The sequence below is a fragment of the Rhinolophus hipposideros genome (genome assembly GCF_964194185.1).
Source record: "Rhinolophus hipposideros genome assembly, chromosome: 26".
In the NCBI taxonomy this organism is placed as follows: domain Eukaryota; kingdom Metazoa; phylum Chordata; class Mammalia; order Chiroptera; family Rhinolophidae; genus Rhinolophus; species Rhinolophus hipposideros.
The window spans coordinates 15,360,205-15,382,525 of record NC_138072.1 but is presented as its reverse complement, the minus strand read 5'-3'; the positions used below and the strand labels follow the sequence as shown (position 1 = coordinate 15,382,525).

At 36.8% G+C, this 22,321-nt stretch overlaps 1 protein-coding gene across 1 annotated transcript in view; it reads right to left on the bottom strand.

Moving 5' to 3' along the window:
- SMYD3 (SET and MYND domain containing 3) overlaps positions 1–22,321 on the bottom strand; it is a 556,176-nt gene that overhangs the window by 429,756 nt on the left and 104,099 nt on the right. Inside the window, exons 2-5 of the mRNA XM_081039479.1 lie at positions 17,917–17,980; positions 5,699–5,806; positions 4,053–4,110; positions 1,376–1,512 (exon numbers count right to left, since the gene is read on the bottom strand). Coding sequence (XP_080895605.1) covers positions 1,376–1,512; positions 4,053–4,110; positions 5,699–5,806; positions 17,917–17,980 — 367 coding nt within the window. The remainder of the gene's footprint in view (positions 1–1,375; positions 1,513–4,052; positions 4,111–5,698; positions 5,807–17,916; positions 17,981–22,321) is intronic.

The following is a 22,321-nucleotide window of genomic DNA, read 5'->3' as shown; positions in this document are numbered from 1 at the left end:
AATTTAATGCTAAAATGATATTATCAGAAATTCATAAAAATATACCCTACAGAATAAAAACACATTTGGAAAAAAAGAAAACTAAATTTCCAGCAACCATGCAAATCACATTGTAATTCTAAGAAAATAGGTAGATTACGAAACATACCTTAAAAATATTCCTGGGATAGATACGTCATTAAATGTACACTTACAAATTCTAACATAAGGGGCAAAATCAACCTCAAATATATAATTTTCCTTCTTATTACAATGTGATCGATACTTAAATCCAAACACACAATACGTAAGAAAGCAAGGACAGCGAACAGTAGTCATGTGGGCATATCAGATACTTTGTCCCTCTCCCAGGGACATCAATCAATTAGTGCATTCTTTCTCCCAGATCTCCAAAAAACCCTCAGAATCATTTCCAAAATGAGCACTTCCAGTAATCACTATCAAGAGACCACAAATCAAATATTAAAGTAAACCTATGTTCCACCCCTAATCTAGGATTTCAGTGACCTGGCATATTTACACAGATTTTTAGGTAGTTATTTTTATATCAGAAATGGTTAAATTTTCATATTATTTAGAATTCACTTTATCAAGAAATGCATTCCAGTAAATTTTTCACTTCAAAAAGACACGCTCTATGGTGGAAACACCACCACAAAACTAAATGAATCAAAGGCAATTTTAACTCCATTAGTAAGAAATAATGGAATGTGCTTTTTTTTCTTTTCAGAAAATAAAACACACTCTTTCTGAGTATGCTTTAAGAACTGACAATGAATATACTTGGTCCATTAATAAGAACACTGCTATTGCAAATGGTAGTATTTCACCTTTTCTTATGGCTGATTAAGACTGCCACTTGGGACAATATGGATGGATCTTGAGAATATCGTGCTAAGTGAAATAACTCAGACAGAAAACGTCGGGAACCATATGATTTCTCTCATATATGGGATATAAAATTGAAAGTAACAAATGAACAGGACAAACAAACAAATACTCATAGACAGACAACAGTTACCAGAGGGAAAGGGTGGGAGATGGGGATGGAAAAGGGTAAAGGGGGTCAAATATATGGAGATGGAAGGAGATTTGACTCTGGGTAGTGAACACGTAATGCAATATACAGGAGATATATTATAGAATTGTACACTTGAAAACTATATAATCGTATTAACCAAAGTCACCCCCATGAATACTGATAAAACAGAAAAAGTAATACCTTTTCCAATCTGAGCAATATCTTCTCTCATTCTCATTAAGGCAGAGGAATGACAGAAGACATGAAGCGTCCTGGATTTTCATGGATTGACAACAAAATAAAAGTAAAGGACTGATTTACGGCATTAGTAAAGATACCAAACTTAACACTTACTTTTGCAAAGGCTTCAAAAATGTCAAAGGAAGGTGGCAGCTGAGACGCATCCCGTATTTCTTCTCTCATGAAATGTTGAAATGTCATTGCCAGTTGCCTGAGGCCCTCTTTCTTATCTTCAGTCAGCTTGTTAGTATCTTTTTTAAAGAGAAAATAAATAGCACAATCACACAGTGAATTTTTAATGGGTAATTTTCAGGTGTTCAATGATAGCTGTTAAACTAGATATTTCCTGCCCTAGATTTCATTCTGACAGAAATGAATGTGAATTTCATTCACTCTGACAGAGAGTAAACGCATATCTTTTCATTTTTGACAGCTACAAAGCATACATACATTATCAATTAAATTCTGCAAAAGTTTATCTACAATGTAAGATCAAACACCTGCCAACAAAATACACATACAGATGAAATAACATTAAAAATAAAATCAGTGAAGACGTGTGTTACCACACATTCTACATCATCCTGTACACATGTTCAAACCATAACAAATGCTTATTATTATTAAATCAACGAATTTAAGCAGCTTTTTCATGAAACAATTTACAATCAGGTCGTGATTAACTGATAAACAGAATCATCTCAAAAGCAAAAAAAAAAAGTGATAACTAAAAAACTTTGCTAACATTCAAATGGGTGAAATTTGTCATTTAGAAAGTACATCAGGGATAAAACATGGATCAACCAAAGAAATCTCAACTTCAACTTGTTTCCTGGTTGAATAAACAAGCTATGGTGCTGCTTCAACCCAAACAGAAGGAGAAAAGTTCCAAAGACAGTATCACCTTTTGAAAAACTCAGTTTAAAATGTTCACCATAAAGGGGCGTTAAAGCTAAGAGTACACAATTCAATTAATAACGTTTGCGAGCACTTAAGGCAGAGTGTATGACAGACACCACTGCTGAGCAGGGCTAACATTAATAGTGACTCTCACTGCAAGAGATGCTAATTACTGAGCAGGAATAGAACAAGAAAACATAATTAATTCTCTATTAAAACTTGAAATAATACCTCAAGTTGAACTACAGCATAACTCTGTTGCTCAGGTCACGTCTACACTCTCTCTTTAAATTACTTGTTCAACAGAACAATTAACCCAATGATTTCTTTCTTGTCTGTTTGTTTTTTAAATCGTAGTACAATACACATAACACAAAATTTACCGTCTTAACCATTTTTAATTGTACAGTTCAGTGGTATTAAATACACTCACACTGTTGTGCAACCATCACCATCATCCATCTCCACAGCTCTTTTCATCTTGTAGAACTGAAACTGTATACCCATTAAACAATAACTTCCCATTCCCTCACCCAACCACCATTTTACTTTCTGTCTCTATGATTTTCACCACTCTAGGTATCTCATATAAATGGAATTATACGGTATTTGTCTTTGTGACTGGCTTATTTCCCTTGGCATAATGGCCTCTAGGTTCATCCATGTTGTAGCATATGTCAGAATTTCCTTTCATTTTAAAGCTGAATAATATTCCAGTGTGTGTATATATACACGTATATATGTATGTGTGTACATATATATATATATATATATATATATGTACATATATACACACCACATTTTACTAATCCATTCATCCATGGATGAACACTTGGGTTCCTTCCATGTTTTAGCTATTGAGAGTAATACTGCTATGAATATGGATGAATAAATATCTCTTTAAGATCCTGCTTTCAATTCTTTTGAGTATGTAACCAGAATCCAGGGTCACATCGTAAATCTATTTTTAATATTTTGAGGCACCCCCATACTATTTTCCATAGCAGCCACACCATTTTACATTCCTACCAACAGTGCACAAGGGTTCCAATTTCTCCACATCCCACCAACACCTGGTGGGTTTTTTTTGATGGTTGCTCTCCTAATGGGTGTGAGGTGGTATCTCACTGTAGTTGTGATTTGCATTTCTCTAATGACTGGTGCCTCTCAAATAATAACTTACCAGTGGCACTCAGGATTCCACAACCAGAAACCCTGCAGGAGAGCTTCTACTTTGTCTCCATCCAGAAATATTAAACTGTGTAACAAATTTACTCTGAGCTCTGGCTACTTTGGGGCAGAAGTCATTCACACCTCAGTGAAGAGGATCAGAGCCAAATGCAAGGAAAATAAACCCTTCATTGACTTAACACTCATATTGGAAAGCCCTTCATTATTCCCAAGTAGTTTGGCCACTGCCATGGTGGCTCAGGAGAAGAACAATGCTCTCTGCTGTCCTCTCGAGAGCCTAAGTCATCGGTACCTTTTACTTTCCTGACCATCCTAAGGACCCATGAACCCAAATGTTCCCTGGAACACACTCCCCACACCCCTCCCCCACTACTACTCATATCAGTGTTTCCTGACATCAAAAAGAAACCAAGAGTGGGAAGAAGAGAATGAGGGAAGGAGAAACAAAAGAAAAATTATTTTGTCAACTGGACTAAGGGTTACACTCCCCTGGCTGCCTATCCTGGCACTTCACAAATTCCTGTATGGCCACAGCTATCCTAGAATAAATTAAATAAGTAATGTTAGATTTCCTCACATAACAGAGAGACCAAAAACAAAAACAACAACAACAACAAAGTTAAAAAATGAAGCCATTCACCAGCTCAGCATGTAAATAACAGGAATTTATTTTTTTAGATGCTGATAGACAATCACTTACTTGACTCCAGATCATAAAATGAGTAAAGTTTCTCCGATTCAGAGGGGGTTTCTTCCATCTATGAAAGAAAGGGGGAAAAACACCAAAAACAAGTTCAAGTGCTCCAATATATAAATGAATATGGTTGAGTATCTTTAGATATTTAAATGAAAGTCTTCATTACAAAGGCAATTTTCTATACAGTATATGCCTTCTCTTCATCACTTTCTTAGAGATGTATTGTGCAATCAATAACAATGTTAAAATAAAAGTTGTGACTTAACCACCCATTTAATATCCAAATGCAAATCTCTTTTACAAGTTTTTATGCATTTATTTTTCCCCCAGCTCTAACCACATACTTGTAATATTGTAAGGATTTTAGTACTAATTATTATTGAAAAAGCAAAGATGGATGAATAAAAATAATAGTTTATTACAAACTGTACAACCTTAGGTAAGTTACTTGACACTGAGCTAAGAGGAATCAATTTCCTTATTTGAAATAGGAGTAATATTAGCATCTGATTCACTGGGTTGTTGTGGGGACGAAATTAGGTGTATCATGTAAAGCAATTACCACTGGGCCTGGAAATAGTAAGTGTTCAATATAAGGTAACTACTGCTAGAATTGCTTTCTATTAGACTTCGATTCCGTAGATCACGGATGGAGATTGAGACCTGGTGCCGTGAGTGATTCTGCTCTCACCGTGGTTCTCTATCTTTTCAATAATAAGAAAGTACAAAGGAAGTTCAGACTCACATATAATAGTGGTTATACTTTGAATATCCACTGATTACAGAAATGCATAATGACAAAGTTGCTCTGAATTTATTAATGCTTTATAATGAATGTGTACTTTTTAGTTCAACACAACGCGCACATTTGAAAATAGTGTACCTTCTTGTATATTCAGTCCAAAGACAATACCCATTTGGTATTCCAAATCCATTGTTAAAAATTTAGATGGCGTTAAAATATAACAATGTATAATTTTTAGATGTTTTACATTCTTAAATGTAAAAGTATGGATAAAATTTTATAGCCAAAAAAGTCAATAAATGACGAGACAGAACACAGCTGGACCCTGCAATAATTTGAGAGATATGCAGGCTAAATAAAGCCTGACACAAAAGACTCTGGAAGGTGTCACCAGAGGGGAGTTTCACAGAATCTACTAGCTGTTTTGGCAGGGTAAGAAAAAAAACTGGAGAAATAATTTCACAGAATCGTGGCTGTAAATAAATTTTAAAAAAAGATAAGCACTCTTCAATATAAGATTAATAATCATCTAATTAAAATCTCACTTGGAGAAGCAACCAAAAAAAGGATATACTTGCCCTGTGCATTAGTTCACAGTAGAAAAGTTATAAAGGTAAGGTATGAACATCACTAACATCTCATGCCCCAAATATAGGACCTTATGTCTCTATTCCCAGGAAGTCACATACATGGCCTTCAAAAAGGGGCCATGTGCTTCATGGCTGCCTCTGAGGCCGTGATTAGCAGGAAAACGGCATGTTTTCATCTTAAGATACTCCCTGGAATATTCCACCTTCTGCCTTAACGCGAGTTTAATTTCAACCTTAAAGAAGAATACTACATGCAACTACAAGTGCTTTTGTTAAATTAAAACCCAAGCATATGTCACGAGTTTTATACTCACAAGTTTGACAACAACTCTGCCAAGAAGTCGGACAGAATCTGGAGGATATCTGGGTTTGCAGCTTTTCAGGCATTTGCATTCCCTCTTGTGGTCCGGCCAACCTTTTTTCTGTGAAGACAAGAGTGGGGAGGGCATGCAAGACAAAAAAAACTTTAACTTTCATTTACACTGGCTGTGAATGTTAAAAGCTATCAACACTAACTTAATTCAACAGCTCAAATATAACTGAAAAACAGAAAATGAAAGCAATACTCTAATACCATTAAAGATCCAGGATTCAGGCTTTGCCAAGGATGGAATTTCCAGGTGTGGACATTAAGAGCTTCGCTTCACCTCTGTCCTTTAATTTGCCCCCTAGTTATTAGCCGGTGGGTGGAGTCCACAGAAAGAATCATGATGCTTATGTAATATCTTGTAAGATAGTCTTTTAGCTGATTAAATAGGATTCAATAATAGGCAATGATTTTGAATATCAAAAAGAAAATATGCTCCAAATTAGAAAAAAACACATGGTTCAGGAAAATCAAAACAAGGCAGGTAGACTCCTGAACGTCTCTGCTGCTGTAGTGAACACAGAAATATCAGAAGAGCTAACATAACAAAAAACATAAATTGTTTTCTTTTTTAAGATAACACAGAAAGGGTTAATGAGCTAAAAGGACCAAATGTCCAGTTTGCCCAGGACTGTCTTATTATTTATATTGTCCTGGCCTAATTACCAATAGTGCTCCTTTCCATTCAGAAAATGTAGTTTGGATGATAAAATATATGGTCATTTAACCCACGATCCCAGCCATGTGCTGGTGTGGCTGAAGAGACCAGTGAGCCAGTCACCAATTTTGCAACACGAGGGATAAGAGGACTGAAGGGAAAGACATTCTTCTCCCTGAGTCTTGGGTCAGAAACACTATGGCTCCCTTCTATGGGATTACTTCTATATAAAGATAAAACCCAGAGTATCTAATATTTAGCCCTGGTAAGTGGGAGACCACTAGAGCAAACGTCTAATATGTTCTAGTGCAACTGAGAGGTGGAAGTTCCACCACTTCTTATTCCAGAAATTGTAAATCTATTCCCCACCTTCTGGGCCTATAGGAAGACATTTGTCGTGGAAAAATACAAACATGCAGCACAAGTAAACATTTCAAAAGAGCTACAGCGACTTTTGAAACCATGACTGAAGATTTACGTTCAAGCCACCATTTTGTTTAGAAAGACTTGCCTATATGGATCTGTTGGGAGAAGGTGTGGTTCGTTTGCTGATAATTTCTAATAACCCAAATCCTGAGACATTGTTTACAAGGGGTAACATCACTTTTTTTGCCAACTTTACTCATGGTTACCTCACTTTATAACTTCCTATCCACTATGGCAATATTCTTAATATGATGTTTGCAATTGTTTCTGTTTTTTAGTACTTCTAGTTCACTCACTTCTAAACAAGCCTGAGCTGCTTCAAAGTCAAAGTGTGCATGAAATAAGGTTGTAAAATTAGAAACATGAGAAAATGCTTAAATTATGAAAAACAAAGTCCTCTAGCATTTATTTAACATGCTATTCTACAGTGTGTCAAATGGACTAAGCAATTTAAAAAGGATGTTTCATTTGATTTTCACAATAATCCAAAAAGTAGACATTGTCCTTAAAGATTAAGAAAGTAAGGTTCAAGAGCTGAGATCTAACTACTAAGCTACATAAATATAAAAGGCAGAGTAAAAATATTTAGTATGCTAAATATGAGAGCTAAATAATTACTGTGTTCTGTGCAACATTTATTTGAGTTGCCTTACAGGCAAGGAAAAAAAAAGGCATAATGGCTTATATAATTCTCATCTGACAGAAAAGAAAAACACATAGCTTTACCAAGTATTAAATCACAGGAGGGAATTCTTCTGAGAATGTTAATCAACATGTTGGACAATGTCTTCAACAATAGTTTACAATTACGATTGCCTTTCATACGGCCACTTCAGTACTCACTAAAAGGCATAATATTAAAAATAACACAGTGGGGAAAATGTTTCTATTGTTCAGGGGGCCAGTCTTGGAATAGCAATTAGCAATTAGCAACATGTGTAAGATTCCTAAAAAAATATTGTTCCATTGTCAAATAAGTTTGAAAAACACTACCTAATATGGACCCTGCTTAGCAATTTGAAATATATTTAGCTTAACTGGAAGTTCTAAGAAGCTCTGCATTAAAGAAACAAGTATAGATTATTTAACACAGAGCTTCCCATGATGGTACCTGCCATCCTTTGGGAAGTTAGATTGGTATATGCTGACTCAGATATGCCAGTACACTCTCTTTCCTTCCTCTGGTCTTTGAATGAGAATGGGTTAAGCAGACAAATCTGTAGTCATTTATACTGACAGGAAACTAGAGTGTTGATCCTTTTAATTACTGATTGAAGGGAGAACCCTAACTGTGGTAAAAGAGTGTTCACTGGGTATTAGAAGTTGAGAAGCCCCATAGGTGCCCTCAATGGACGGGTGGTGTGAACAGGAATGAAACTCCCAGTGCCAGTGGGTCTCTGAGAAAGCTCCTGAAGCTCTTTTCAAAGCCTGAGTAAGTGTCCAGCTGAAAAACAGTTGCACCTAGTAAAATAAGGCTGAGATCATTTGGGCCAAAAGGTATTAAGAGCAGATTTTAATACTTAACTACAAAAGAACATCTATTATTCCTTTGTTCAAACCTCCATATTGAGCAGCTCAGCCTCCTGGTAGCTTACCAGGGTGAAGTAACCACCAAATGTACCCTTAGGTAATGAACCAATTGATCTGTTAGATAATATTATTTAAACAACTGAATTTTGGAGAATTCGTGCCAAAAACGATTTTAGGACTTGAACATAATAATGAGCTCTCATTTCTCGACAGTAATTAGAAAGCAGACAACATGTTTCTTAAGGCTATTCCTAGATCACTGCATCAGTAACTGCATTTGAGTTTAAAGTAAAACCCTACAATCATACAAAAACATTACGCATTATCTTCACTCTACAAACTTGAACCTTGGTCTAGACCTCAACGGCATATTATACCAGGGGTGCCAAAAAAAATGTGTACACATTTTAAGAGATGTTATCTATGCTCAAGCAGTAGTTCACGGTAATCAGAAGTGTCTGGATGCTGATGGAAACCACTTTGAGCACCTCTTGTCATTGCAGAAGTCAAAAGTGACTTGTACTCATCTTTCGTTATCGGTATATATTGAGTATTACAATTAATACAGTTTTTTCCTTTCTTAAAATGTGCATACATTTTTTTGGCACCTCTGTGTATCTGCCAATTTCTCAAACACAAACCTTCTTGATTTACTTCTTCCTATTTTCTTCCATTACTGCAAATACAGCATGTAATTAAGATTTTGTTCACAATACTGGCTGTAATGTTTTCTGTTCTCATAGTTGAAAATTAACAATGATGTACAATAAGCACAAATCAGCAAGAAAGACAGAGGAGATTAAAATATTGTGTTAAGAAACAAAGACAATGGGAGACAAGAGTTTAGATGGAAAAAAATAAAATGAAGATGTCTACGACTCAATTCCATTTTCAGTATATGCATGACTCAAAAAACAACTTCAGAATCTATACGTTTTCCTATGTTTTACAGTATTAATATTGATTCAGAGCATAAACTAATTAACTGAACCAATGGTTTCCAATCTGGAGTGTTTTTTATTACATTTACGATGGCATTTTTGCTTGTCACAATATTTGGAGAACACTATGGGTATACTCTGACCAAACATCTTGTGTAGGACAGTTCCATACAATGAAGGGTTGTCCCAAATCTATCATGACTTTTAAATGTCCAATCAGACATTTTACAAACGTGACCTGGGTTCAGAAGACATTTATTCAGTAAGAGTAGATTCAGTGATCTCTAAGGCAGCCTCTCTCAATGACAAAATCTATGATTTTGTAATATCCATTTCCAACAAATATCTGAAATATCTGAAACCTGCCCACGTTAGGCTTTCATAGAACTGAAAATTTGGAACAGTATTTTCCTCAGATTTTGAGTGACTAAGGATGAAGAAATTGGCTTGAAATGTTAAAAAAAAAAATAAAGAAAAAAGAATTTTGTTAAGCCAACTTATTCAACAATTGCATTTGTGATTAATAATTTCCATTAACTGAACATCTATGCGAAATACTGTCATGATTTTTTTTTACCACATATGCATGACTCATTCTAATCAGAGTCAATCATCTATAGAGGTTTCCTATGGGCAAAAGTTAGGAGAGTTGAGTTGCCATGCAACTTGCAGGAAAGAAAAGAGACCCCACAGTTTCCCATCTACTTACAGGCTACTGACTAGCAAATACATATCTCCTTCTTTATGCTTCAACTGAAACCCAGTATTGAATTACAGATTGACAGATGAGGATCCGAAAAGTTGGAATCTGAGAAAAGAACACTGGAAAGCTAAGCAGGTTGTCTAACAAGCTGCAGCTGACTGGCAGGTATTGATTAAAATCTTGCATAAACTCTCCTCCGAGCACGCTAGAGACCTAGCGATACACGTTAGACGTATCACTTTAAAAGCTTCCTGAATGCTGTATCACATGGAGAACAAGAGCGCCTTCCCACTCGCCTAATCATATTAGACAGATAGAGCCAAATATAAAGACAGAGGGAAGCAGGAGGACGGTCACAGAAATGAAGTTAACAGAAGGAACAAGACGAAAGGATTGCTTCTTAGGAAAATGGGAATTAGAGACTCCTGTTCATTGAAGGACCATATAAGCAATAACGTTAGTGCCCCAAAGTCAGTCAATCATCACCCAGTGTAGGGAGCTGGTCAAACCCATTCTGCCACTTGTTTTTGTCAAGTTTTATCCACACATAGCCACACTCACAGTGTGCACTCACTCATTTCATTCTCTGACAAGAGTTGAGAAGTTATGACAATGAATCCTATGGTCCACAAAGCCTAAAATATTTATTATTCAGCCCCCTACAGAAAGTTTGCCAATCTCTCCGATCCAGTGAAAGATCATATCAAGAGGGAATGATGTAACTGATATATTTTAGCTGGAAGGGCAAAATAAATCCTTCACCTCTACAGACTTCCGATTTTCTTTGAAAGCAATTTCCACGCTAGATTAGTCCAAGTGTCAACGTCAGGTTCTAGTTGAACATGGCAAGTGAGACACATGGCAGGTGAGACACATAATCTCCCCAACACAAGTAATTATCAAGGTTTTAACTTCTAAAGTAAACTAGAAGGGCCATCAATGGATGAGGAGTTTAACCTCATTTCTGTAAGTCAGGAAGTTTGGGCAAGAGGACAGACTACGGACACAGAAGAGAGGTGGCCACCTCGAAGGCCAGTCCCTTCAAGGTCTTTCCTGAGAAGGGAACCAACTTGCCGAGCAGAACTCCAACAAGGATCCAGAATCGAAGACTACATGTCAGACAGAGAAAGGGATTGAAAAATGGCTGAAAGGGAGAATTAACCAAAAGTCTGTAATGCAAAGAGTCTCAAAACACCTCCTCACTTCGGCATAATTTGGAGTAAGCAGTGGAGCATTAAAATGGACAATCTAGTTTAATCTGATGCTAAGAATAGCTCCGATTTAGACCACTACTTTAGCCTTCGATTTGGTCTTCCTGCCCCTGTTCTTACCCTCCTATAATGGTTTCCGCGATCATCTCTCTCATTCTTTCAGTGGCTTAACTACTGTGATCACTTTAGTGCGGAGAAAGAAATGCAAGCTATGCACATTCAATGGCTCCACAGTGAGCAAGATTTTTACACAATTTATCGAGATATAATTTACACTGTAATAAAATGGACCCATTTAAGAGCATAGTTTGATGAGTTTTGACAAACGTGTATATATACACACTTGTAACCAACACTACAATTAAGATACAGAACGTCATTCCTCCCAAAAGTTCCTTTGTGCTCTGTTACAGTGAAGCCCTCCATCCCTCCATTTTCTCTTGCCCCCTTTATTTTAGGCATAAAAATAAGATCGTATCATATATTGTTTTTGCTTGTTTGTTTGTTTTTTGTCTATTATCTGCCTCACCTGGAAAATGTAAGCTCCATAAGGGCAAGGGCTTTCTATGTCTTGTTCACTAATACTGTGCGAGAACTTAGGGAAGTTCTAATATTATATTATTAGAACTAATATTATATTTGCAGAGTAAATTAATGGATGGATGAAGCTGAAATCAAGTCCTTCAGGTCTTAACTCAATGGCCTCACCCAACTCCTATATTTCTTGGATTTATTTTTTTAAGATTTTAATTTTTAAGGTCAGTTTTAAGTTCACAGAGAATTGAGAGGAAGAAACACAGATGTAGGGGAAATACACCTCCGGCCGCCACAAAGACACAGCCTCTTCGATTATCAACATTCCCCCCCAGAGTGGGACATTTGTAACAATTGATGAACCTCCATGGACACATCCCCATCGCCCAAAGTCTGTAGTTACCATCAGGGTTCACTCTTGGGGTTGAATAGTCTATGGGTTTGGACAAATGTATAATGAATGACATGTGTCCACGATTCACCAACTCCTTTGTATTCCTCTAACATGACAAACTTGCTCCTACTTCAGTGCCTTTACATTTGCTGTTCCATTTATGTAAAAAATGTGTTCTCAGATCTTTCCATGGCTGTCTACTTTTGTCACTTAGATCCCAGGTCAAATGTCACCTTGATGGGAAGGCTTTCTGTCGCCTCCTATTCAAAGGCGAGCTTGTACTCACGCAAATCACATTCATTCATATAATCATAGGCATTTCTCATTGTCTGTCTCCCCACTCTATAAGTTTTATGAAAGTCAGGATCTTGTTTCCTTGTTTACTGCTAACTACCCACCATCCCAATCCACAGAATAACTTAGAATAGTGACTAGCTAGAAGATACTCAATATCTGTTGGATAAACTTGGGATAAACAGAGGATTCAGGTATAAGTATGCTAAGAAGAGGGAAAGGTAGTAGACGCTGATGTAAGTGAGCTAAAATACCTTATCTATCAGAGCAGGACGTCAGTAGATAATGCCTATACTGATGCATCATGAAATATTATTATGTCTCACTTATATGTGAAACCTGAGAGAGAAAAAAACACAAACTCATAGATACAGAGAACAGATTGGTTGTTGCCAGAGGCAGGGGATAAGAGGTGGGGAAACTGTGTGATGGTCAAAAGGTACAAACTTCCAGTTATAAGACAAATAAGTCCTGGGAATGTAATGTACAGGCTAATGATTATAGTTGACAATACTGTATTTACATTTGTAATTTGCTAAAAGAGTAACTTTTATAATTTCTCATCACAAGAAAAAAATGTAATTATTTGTGGTGATGGATGTTAACTTATTGTGGCAATGATGTTGTAATATAGTATACCTAGATGAAATTATTATGTTGTACTCCTAAAACTAATACAATGTTGCATGTCAATTATATTTCAATTAAAAAAATAAAAATGACTATTACGATGGACAGATTACTTAGAGGCGGTGTAATTTTTTACAATCTAATTCAAACCAGCAAGTATCACTAATGAATACATTCATTCACACAACAAATTACGCTCCGCCTGCAGCAGTAAACAATGCACACCCTCAAGGAGCTTAACCATCAAACTGCAGAAACAGGCAATTAACCAAGAGTTAAAATAGTTAAATTTCTGTATGATAAAGGGGGAACACAAACTAGTCTCAGGGGCTTGGGAAAAAAGGGAGTGACACTTCATCTGAGTTCTGAAGGATACAGATCAGAAATTGAGGGGAGCAGTCTGGGTCCAGGCCCAAGGATTTACACAGCCAATGGCCCAGAAGTAAAATCCTGGCAAAGACCATGGAGTTGAATCCTGACGGAAAAGTGGGCCAGAGTGTTCATGTTCATGTTCTGGTGAGAGACAGATCATGCTTACAGCCTAAAATAAAATAATCACTCTGGCTCCTGTGTAGAAAACTGAACAGAAGCTGGCCAGGGTGCAAAGACTGCAGTGAATCTAGAAAAGAAATCACGGTAACATGCACAAGAGTAGGGATGGAGGGCGCTAGAAAGCAGTGACCCAGTTCAGATCCTTAGGTGGTAAAATCAGTAGGACACAGTGATCAACTGCATGTGGAGCCAAAAAAGGATGTAAATCAGAAATAATGACATCCTGGCCACTCAGAGTGCTGAGTGGTTGGTGAAATTATTCAATGAGGTTGAAAAAACATGAAGGAAAACAGGTGGGGAGTCGGAGGGGGGCGAAAATGCACGCAGGTTTAGACATTTGAGATACCTGTGCACCACCCAAGTGGACGTGCCCTGTAAGATATGAGTCTGGTGCTCAGGAAGGAGGAGGCTGGAGATGAAGTCTCCGGAATGAGGAATATGTAGGTGCCAACTGAAGACATGAGAGTAGATGGGATCACTCACCAGGCAAATGGAAAGTGAGAAAACAAATTCTCAGGTCCCCAGACATTTTTAAAAGTCAAAAATTTAAAGATGATCAAATAATTTTAACCTTTATACAGTATTCCCTTTTTGTTTACAATGATTAGATTGGTGTACAAGCACTTGCGGTTTTTGCAGTTATTTTTAACCTTTTAAGCCACAATTACTTGTGCACCAACCTAGTAGATAGGAAGCCATTTTTGCTACAGAACAGTCTGCATGTCCTCAGTCTGAAGCCTGGCACAGAGCTGTTTATAAAATAAACAAAGGGCTTGGCTTTCTTCAGGGTCACCACGTTGGGTGTGATATTCTAGAAACCATCTTATTAAATCACCCTGTTAAGTGCTTACTAGTGTGGGATTCATCAAAAGTGAATCAAATCAACTAAGCGTAATATACAAACCCAAAAATATGATTCACATTTTTAAACAGGCCTACAATTATCAACATGAAAGAGCCTCTCTCTGATAATACAGTACTTTTTAAAAGTATATAAACTGCAATTTGATGCAGTATCCAGCTGCTGATTTTGCTCAGCAATTAATTCAATTAGAAATGTGCACAATATGAATGAAATTAAATCCAGCAGAGGTGAAGTAATAACTGGTGAATTTACTTGAAAATGATTTCCTTGTTATCAATACTGGAAACATTAAGAATGCTTTTTTTTAATAAGGAAACTTAGCCTATTCCTCCCCTTTGATCTCATAATTACCTGTGGCGTGCTGATTATGCCATTAGAGAAATAAGACTGGTCCCCGTATATAACCCTCTCTATTATAGGAATATTATAGGAATATTATAGGAAATGACACCTCATAAGGTATACACAGAGGACTACAAAGCCACAGATGAGAACATATTTTGGCCAATATCAGAAACAATAGTGTACATGGCAAGCAATGCATCCACATAAGTATACACGAAGCACAGACTGACCGTTTGGTGTGTATCCTCCATTCACAAAACCAATACACCGAGATTACCTACAGAACACAACAGCAGGAACGGGAAAGGGAGCTGGAGGAAAACTTTTACTTTTTTCTCTGTATTAGTGTATGTTCTGTTGATATTTATAACGAAAATGGATCCTGGCATTGCTTATGTTTAAAAATGAAATGTGAAAACCGATGGCACTGATGCCATCCTTCGGGGCAAAAGCGACATTACTCCCTGCAACACCTCGGTAGCCTCTCATAAACAACTCATCGATGGCAGGGCAGCACACGTCAAATGTTAAGCTGGTGAACCAAAGTTAGGACCCCCGAGGGTAAACATATTATAGATTTTATGCTACAAATTCACATCCTCTATATCAATTTCCATTCCAAGTGCTTTTGCCTCCTGTTCATTACTTTTCATAGTTCAGTCTGTCAGTTTCATTTTGTGCTGCTTTGTAGGTATCCACAATAATTACAATATTTAATGCTATAACCTAAGGTCAAGTTAAACAGAGCAGTTTAAATGCATATGTTCTGGCCAGTCTGTGACGCCCAGCCCACCTCTACACACAGCCCCCAACCCCTACACACACATAAGCAAATGCACTAGCTGGTGTTATGGTACCTTTCATTGTACCAGGTATTTTCCCATTACCTTCTACAGAATATCTGACGGTGACGTTATTATTGATGCTACAATAAACAGCTAATATAAATGGTAAAAACACATGCACTATAATGAATCAAAATGACATGTCCACTCACCACACTCCCTCTGCTCCTTCTAATCAGGTAATGGAGGGGTTTTTTTCCCCTTGTACTGCCAATGGAGGAAGTAACATGGGGGAAAAAAATCATACAAACGGGAAAATCAAAATATATGTTCAGGTCACTGAGAATAGAAATGACGTTCATCTAAAAGCTTTGTGTCAAGTAACATGCTAATTTGTTGACTCTATATGTAGTCTTCTTAACTTGACATTCCCTGGAACACATAGCTCTGTTACATATGAATAAAATAGCTAAAACATCACCATAAAACAGTCTTTCTAGAACGTATCTTGTAGCAAAAGTATAGGTTTGTTTTCATTGTTTTCTTTTTGTCATTATTGCTAACGATCTCATATAAATCTGGTATCTTTCTAACTTTGAATTTTTGTGTTACAAAATGAGGTAAAAAAATAATTAAATTATTTTTCACGTTCCCTATTTTATTAGGAAAGTGTTTCTATTTTTGTATTTTTGTGTTTTTTGTTTTGTGTTCCTTGGGAATAGAGTGCATCCTTATTAAAAAAAAAAAAAAAAATCCAGATGGGAAAAAAGGAGAAGGCAATACAAAAAGGAAAACTACACCTAATCAGAAATTTGGAGCAAGAATAAAATCTAGGATTAGAAAAGAAATTAAAAGTCTTAGTTCTGACTACCTGGGTTCATTTCCCAAACTGCAGAGCCTAGTAACTATCGGATGTTTGGCAAGTTGCTTGTCATTCTATACTTCAGTTCCCTCGTTAGCAAAAGGAGCATAATGGTACCTAACCCTCTCAAGATTTCTGTCAGGGTGAATAGAATGAAACAGTGCCTGGTACACAGTGGATGTCTGATAAATATTAGCTCTTATTTGTAGTACAGATTAGAAAACTGAAGCCCAGAGAGATTAAGGGTTTTCTCTGGGACGCTTTAACTAGTTAACGGCAGAAATGTCATTAAAACTTGGGTCCTCTGACTGTTTTGTATGTTTTGGTTTCTTTTCTATTAAGATCACTTTATTTGTAGCCGGGAGAAATTACTTTTGAGAGAGAAAATGAGACAACACAAAAATCCCTCAGATAAGCATGGTCGAGATCGAAAAGAAGGAAAACGACTTTAGATGGACACACACACACACACACACACACACACACACACACACACACACCCCAGCATAAGAAACAGAAAGGAAGGAGGGTGGGGGCAAGTGACAGAGACAGAAAACCTCCAATTAGACTTTTTTATTATGACACAATTCATTAGAGCATAATTACATTTATTAGATGATTAATCAGAAGGTTAGAAGAAAAGGTCATGTTGAATGTTAATTATACATCCTTTAAAGAATTTCAAGCATGTTAACAGCAGTACTCTCACAGACTATCAGTTGTAAATTGACTCAAGCTCTAGCAGGCAACTTGGCATTATCTTTAAAAATTCAAAATGTGTATATCCTTTTAGTAATCGATACAACAGGAAAGAAATTATCATACAATTAATTTGCAAAAGTATGCAAAAACATGCACAAAAGAATGCTCAGTGAATTAATGGCAATACAAAACATGAGAAAACATTGCAGCATTCAGTAATGGGGAAAGTAGGTTTCTGGGGCAGTCATATAATGGAACAAGTGAGATGATACAAAGAAGTTCCTCTCAATAAATTAGTACATGAAAAACAAAATCAAGTATACACGAATTTGTGCCAGAATAACTTTTGTCTGTTTTCTTAAAATAAAGAATACAGATGTACGAATACGTTTGCACAAGAAAATAGAAAATGCTGTGAAGACGGCGCAAGAAATGTAACAGTGGTTTATCTCTGGGAAATAGGATTGAGGTGAGTAGGACAGGAAGTTGGAGAGGAGTAAACACTTATTTTTCTTTTTTGTGTGATATATATATTATACATATAATTTTTCATATGTATTATATATAAATTTTACCACATACATATATTATTTTTACAACTGAAGGAAAGTAACAAGTTAAAATAAATCAAAGATTGCGAAGAAACAGAAGTAGGCCAACAGGCATGAAGGAAGACAAGCTTAAGAGTTAGAGAACTTGAAGGTTTCACTTCCAGGTCGCAGCACGTTCTTACCTGACACTTAGCGCTACAGTATTTGGCAACTCGGCATTGAGAGCATCGCATCAGCTTTTCCTTCCTATTAAGAAATAAATAAATTTCGCATTAGGAAATGAGAACCATATATGGTTGAAGAAAGAAACCATAAATCAACATATTGACACCATCACTTGCTGCCCGCTGTATCTGCAGGGTCCCTGGAGATTTAGATTTTCACATTGATGAATATCTTCTTTCACCTTCAATGTGAGACGTGTACACAATAACTAATGTTCTTTTTTAAATTGTAATAAAGTATACGTAACATAAAATTTACCACTTTGACCATTTTTAAGTGTATAGTTAGTTCAGGGTGTTAAAAACACAAGTCCAGGGCTAAAATGCAATCATTTATGCTAACTCCCACGCTATCAAATGAAGACTTCATTACAGTCGCGGCTCTCCGAGAAATGGATTCTTAAACCAGTCAATCAGAAATTACCTGATCAGCACTTGTTAGGTACTCTGCCCACCATCGCCAAAAGGAAACTGATCCTGAAATAACCAACCCGCTTTTCCGCCAGGATAGCTTCCTGCTCCCTTCTGCCTATGAAAGCCTTTGATTTTACAATTCCTTGTAACTCCTTTCTATCTACTAGATTGGATGCTGCCCAGTTCATGAGTTGCTAAATAAAGCCAGTAAGATCTTTATATTTTATTCAGTTGAATTTTGTTTTTAAGTGAATTAAGTAACATTCAGATTATCATGCAACCGTTACTACCACTAAGGTTCTTTTTCACATAAATTTAATTAAAATACAGAAATTCCCATTTAGACAAAAACTTTCACTTCACTAGGATTTAAATCTCTCCACATGAAATTCAGAATCCAGTCCATCAACTAGTTTAAAGTATCCTATTGCTTTCAAATATAAAAATTCTCATATAAAACCTATAATTTAATTATGAATATACTCTGGGAAATGATTTTTAAATTCCGGTACATTCAAATACTACTTCAGACATGCTGAATTGAGATGCTCCATAGTTATGTCTCCCCAAATCACCCAAGTAAGACAAATGCAGAAATAAAGAAAAACTTGAGTTATAAAAGTACATCTGATGACAAAATGAATCGTGACTGCAAACAGGATTGTGGATACTTTTAGGGTGGTGAAAAGCATTAAGTCAAACTATACCATTAACATCAAAGACAAAACAAGAACGAATCTTTCGAAGCACCTCTGATGTCCCAGTTACTGTTCAAAGTTCTTTACATGCATTGACTCACGTTTAACTTCAAACAGTCCTATAAGCAAGCAGTTTAATTATACCGACTGTGGAGATACTTCAATACAGGTTCAAGAGACAAAAAGTAGATGGAGCAAACTGACTAAGGAAACACACCAGACAGTACACATGGCAGGTGATACTAAAAGCCTATAGAGGGAGAATCAAAACTTAAATATACCAGGTACCTCACCCCTGGGAGAGGAGGAGTAAGATATGAGGCATAAAACAGAGGGAGAGGTTAAATGTCTAATTAAACCAAAGTTACCAACCACAGGCTTTAATGAATTCTAACACTGAATTCTGGCAAAGTAAATAGAAAAACAATTCTAAGTGCTTGAGTAATTTAGTTGCTATTAAATGAGTGAATGAAATCCCTTAACATGAGTTATTTAAATGTTTGGGGTTATTTTTACATATCAAATAGCTGGGCAAATAAGTTCTCAAGTTTCAAATATATATATGTATACACACACACACACACACACACACACACACACACACACACACACACACACACGGAGAACTGAATCCAGGAGAAAAGTTGTGTGTATTTGATGAGACCAACCACTGAGTATTTGGAACCTGACTGCTTTTCTCTTTGGGGTAATCGCATCTTGGTAAGATTTCCCTGACGTGAAAAAAAAATGGGCAGCAGAGAGAGAAGAAAGGAAGTAGCAGAAACAGAGCCACCAGACAGTGAAAACATGCTTCCTTTTTTCTCTTAAGAAAAAAAGAAAAGAAATCAGCACATCATTTCCAATTGAAAGACAACCCCACATTTTTCTTCTTTAAAAAAAAAAAAAAGCCATCAGAAATGTACCTGTCAAAAAAAAAGCAGACTTAGCAGCGGTCTTACAGAAAAAGGACCATGTATTTTAGGTAGCTCCAGAGGCTAAACCAACAAATGTTGAATGGAAGTTAGAGAGGGGCGGATTGTGTCTAACAGTAAAGATCTTTCTGGTAACAGCCACAGTTCAAAAATCGAGTGACAAGCTCTAAGAAGCGTGGCACTCCCAGTCAGTCATCGGCCATGTTCGAGGAGAATCTATCTACCATGTCTCCCCGAAATTAAGACCGAGCCGAACCATCAGCTCTAATGCGTCTTTTGGAACAAAAATTAATATAAGACCCGATATTATTATTTTACTGTAAGTGGTGCAGGCTCTACCTGATGTAGTCTGGTCTTTTTCTCAGCTCAGGTTTCTTTCCAAAACGTCACTGTGATCAGCTATTAACTAAATTTCAGTCCTGGAGAAAAGGACAGAGTGTGCAAGCAGAGATCTTCAGCTTGAAGGGGGATGATGCAAAGACACACGTGGGGTCCCGGGGTTCCTTCTGTTGTACAGGGAGAAATGGGCTTCCCATTCGGAGAAACGGGCTTCAGAGGCTGGGAGGGCTGCTGGGTTTCCCTGTGGCGTCTGCTCCTTGGCCTGGGCCTAATTGGTGAACAGTGAGTGTGTGGGTGGCTGTCGAAGGCGAGACTCCACTGCAAGGCACACGGGGAGACTTCCAGAGGGGTCAGGACACAGGACTAGGAAAGAGCCCTGTATAATAAGTGTACTATATATGAACGTGTTGTAGATGCATTTTTTTCTCTATAGAAAATTTAAAATGGATTCTGCAGGTGCCAGAGCTGGGGGAAATGTGAGTCACTGGGATTTGTTCGTTTGTGTATCCTTTCTAAAGAACTCCTTTTCCTCTGCCTGTCAACTGGCCATATTAGTTTAGGGCAGAGTTTGAAACAGTGGGCTACTACCCCCACACCACAAGAAGGACAGAGAGAGAGTCCCTTAAATAGTACACTAATTGCTGGGATTTGAGGCAGCCAATTAATCTCTTTTCCTCTTTCATTTCTTAGAGACAGTGGTTCCCCCATAGCCATCTATAATCTCTAAAATTACGTACTGGAAGAACGAGTAATTTTGTTCTGTTTTTATTTTCTTTCCACATTTCAGTTGCCTAGGCTGTTGATGAAACTGTGTAAGACTACCAGTAAGAGAACTGCCAGTAAGAGAACCGCACTGTAATCCTGGCTCCTTCCTTTATTGCTCTGCAACTAAAGAGAGAAAATATACTTCGCTGTCCCTAAAATTATTCTAATCTGAAATAATAATAAAAGCTATGTAGAATGTTGAATGACTTTTTCATCTTACACATACTTTTCAAAATTAAGCTTTTTGAATGTGTGAAGACTGAAAAGAAATAGACCAAAATGTTGAAATTTTTCTTTGAGTGATATGAATTGGGATGATTTCCCCCTTTTTTTCTCTTTTCCAATTTTATGTAATAAGATTATTTTACTTCCATAATCCAATAAACATAAACTTTAATGAAAAGGCAATACGTATATATTGTAAGAGCCTAAATTGTTTTTGGTCTAAGGTAGGGCACAGGGTAATAAGAGACTGAGACAGAAAAACAAAGGTTAATTCCAACTGATTCCAATGTTTGGAACAGCACACACAAATATGTGCTTTGTTTAAACAAACTTTAAATAAAATTATTCTTTATTAATTGAAATTATTTTAACTGGCATTCACTATAAATGGTGGTACTATGAAATATTTCTCACTTTTTGATATCATATGAGAACATGACAACTTACAATAATGAAGTCACTATCATATCACACAAAAAAAAATTCTAGAGCTAATTATCTTCCAAAATACATAAATCAATCACTTCAGAAAAGGAACTGACATTAAAAGAAAATCTTGTGCCACATGGAACTTGGGTTACTCAACCTCTTTCTGAACACAGGTTTCAACTTCATCCACGGCTTCCTTCTTTTATCTTTTATCATTGATTTATTTAACTTAAGTTCACCCAGATAAAGTAAAACTTCTTTATTCTTTTGCATTAACTTTTACTTGGATTTGGAGTTAGCCAGTCAAAACATTACTTTAAACATTCAGGTGGAGATGGAAACATCTTTAAGTGAGATATGAGAAAAATCAAAGGCTGGTTCAATAAATGACCCTGTCATTCCTTCACTGATTCAGTCTTTCAACACGCATGTACTGGTCACCTTCCAAATGCTGAACGTCTGGGCATACGGCAGGCACTGTCCATTACTCACCCAACAGCCACTTCCCTCCTCCCTGCGAGGAGACCTAGGACCTGGTGAGATAGCAGAGAGCCCTTGGTT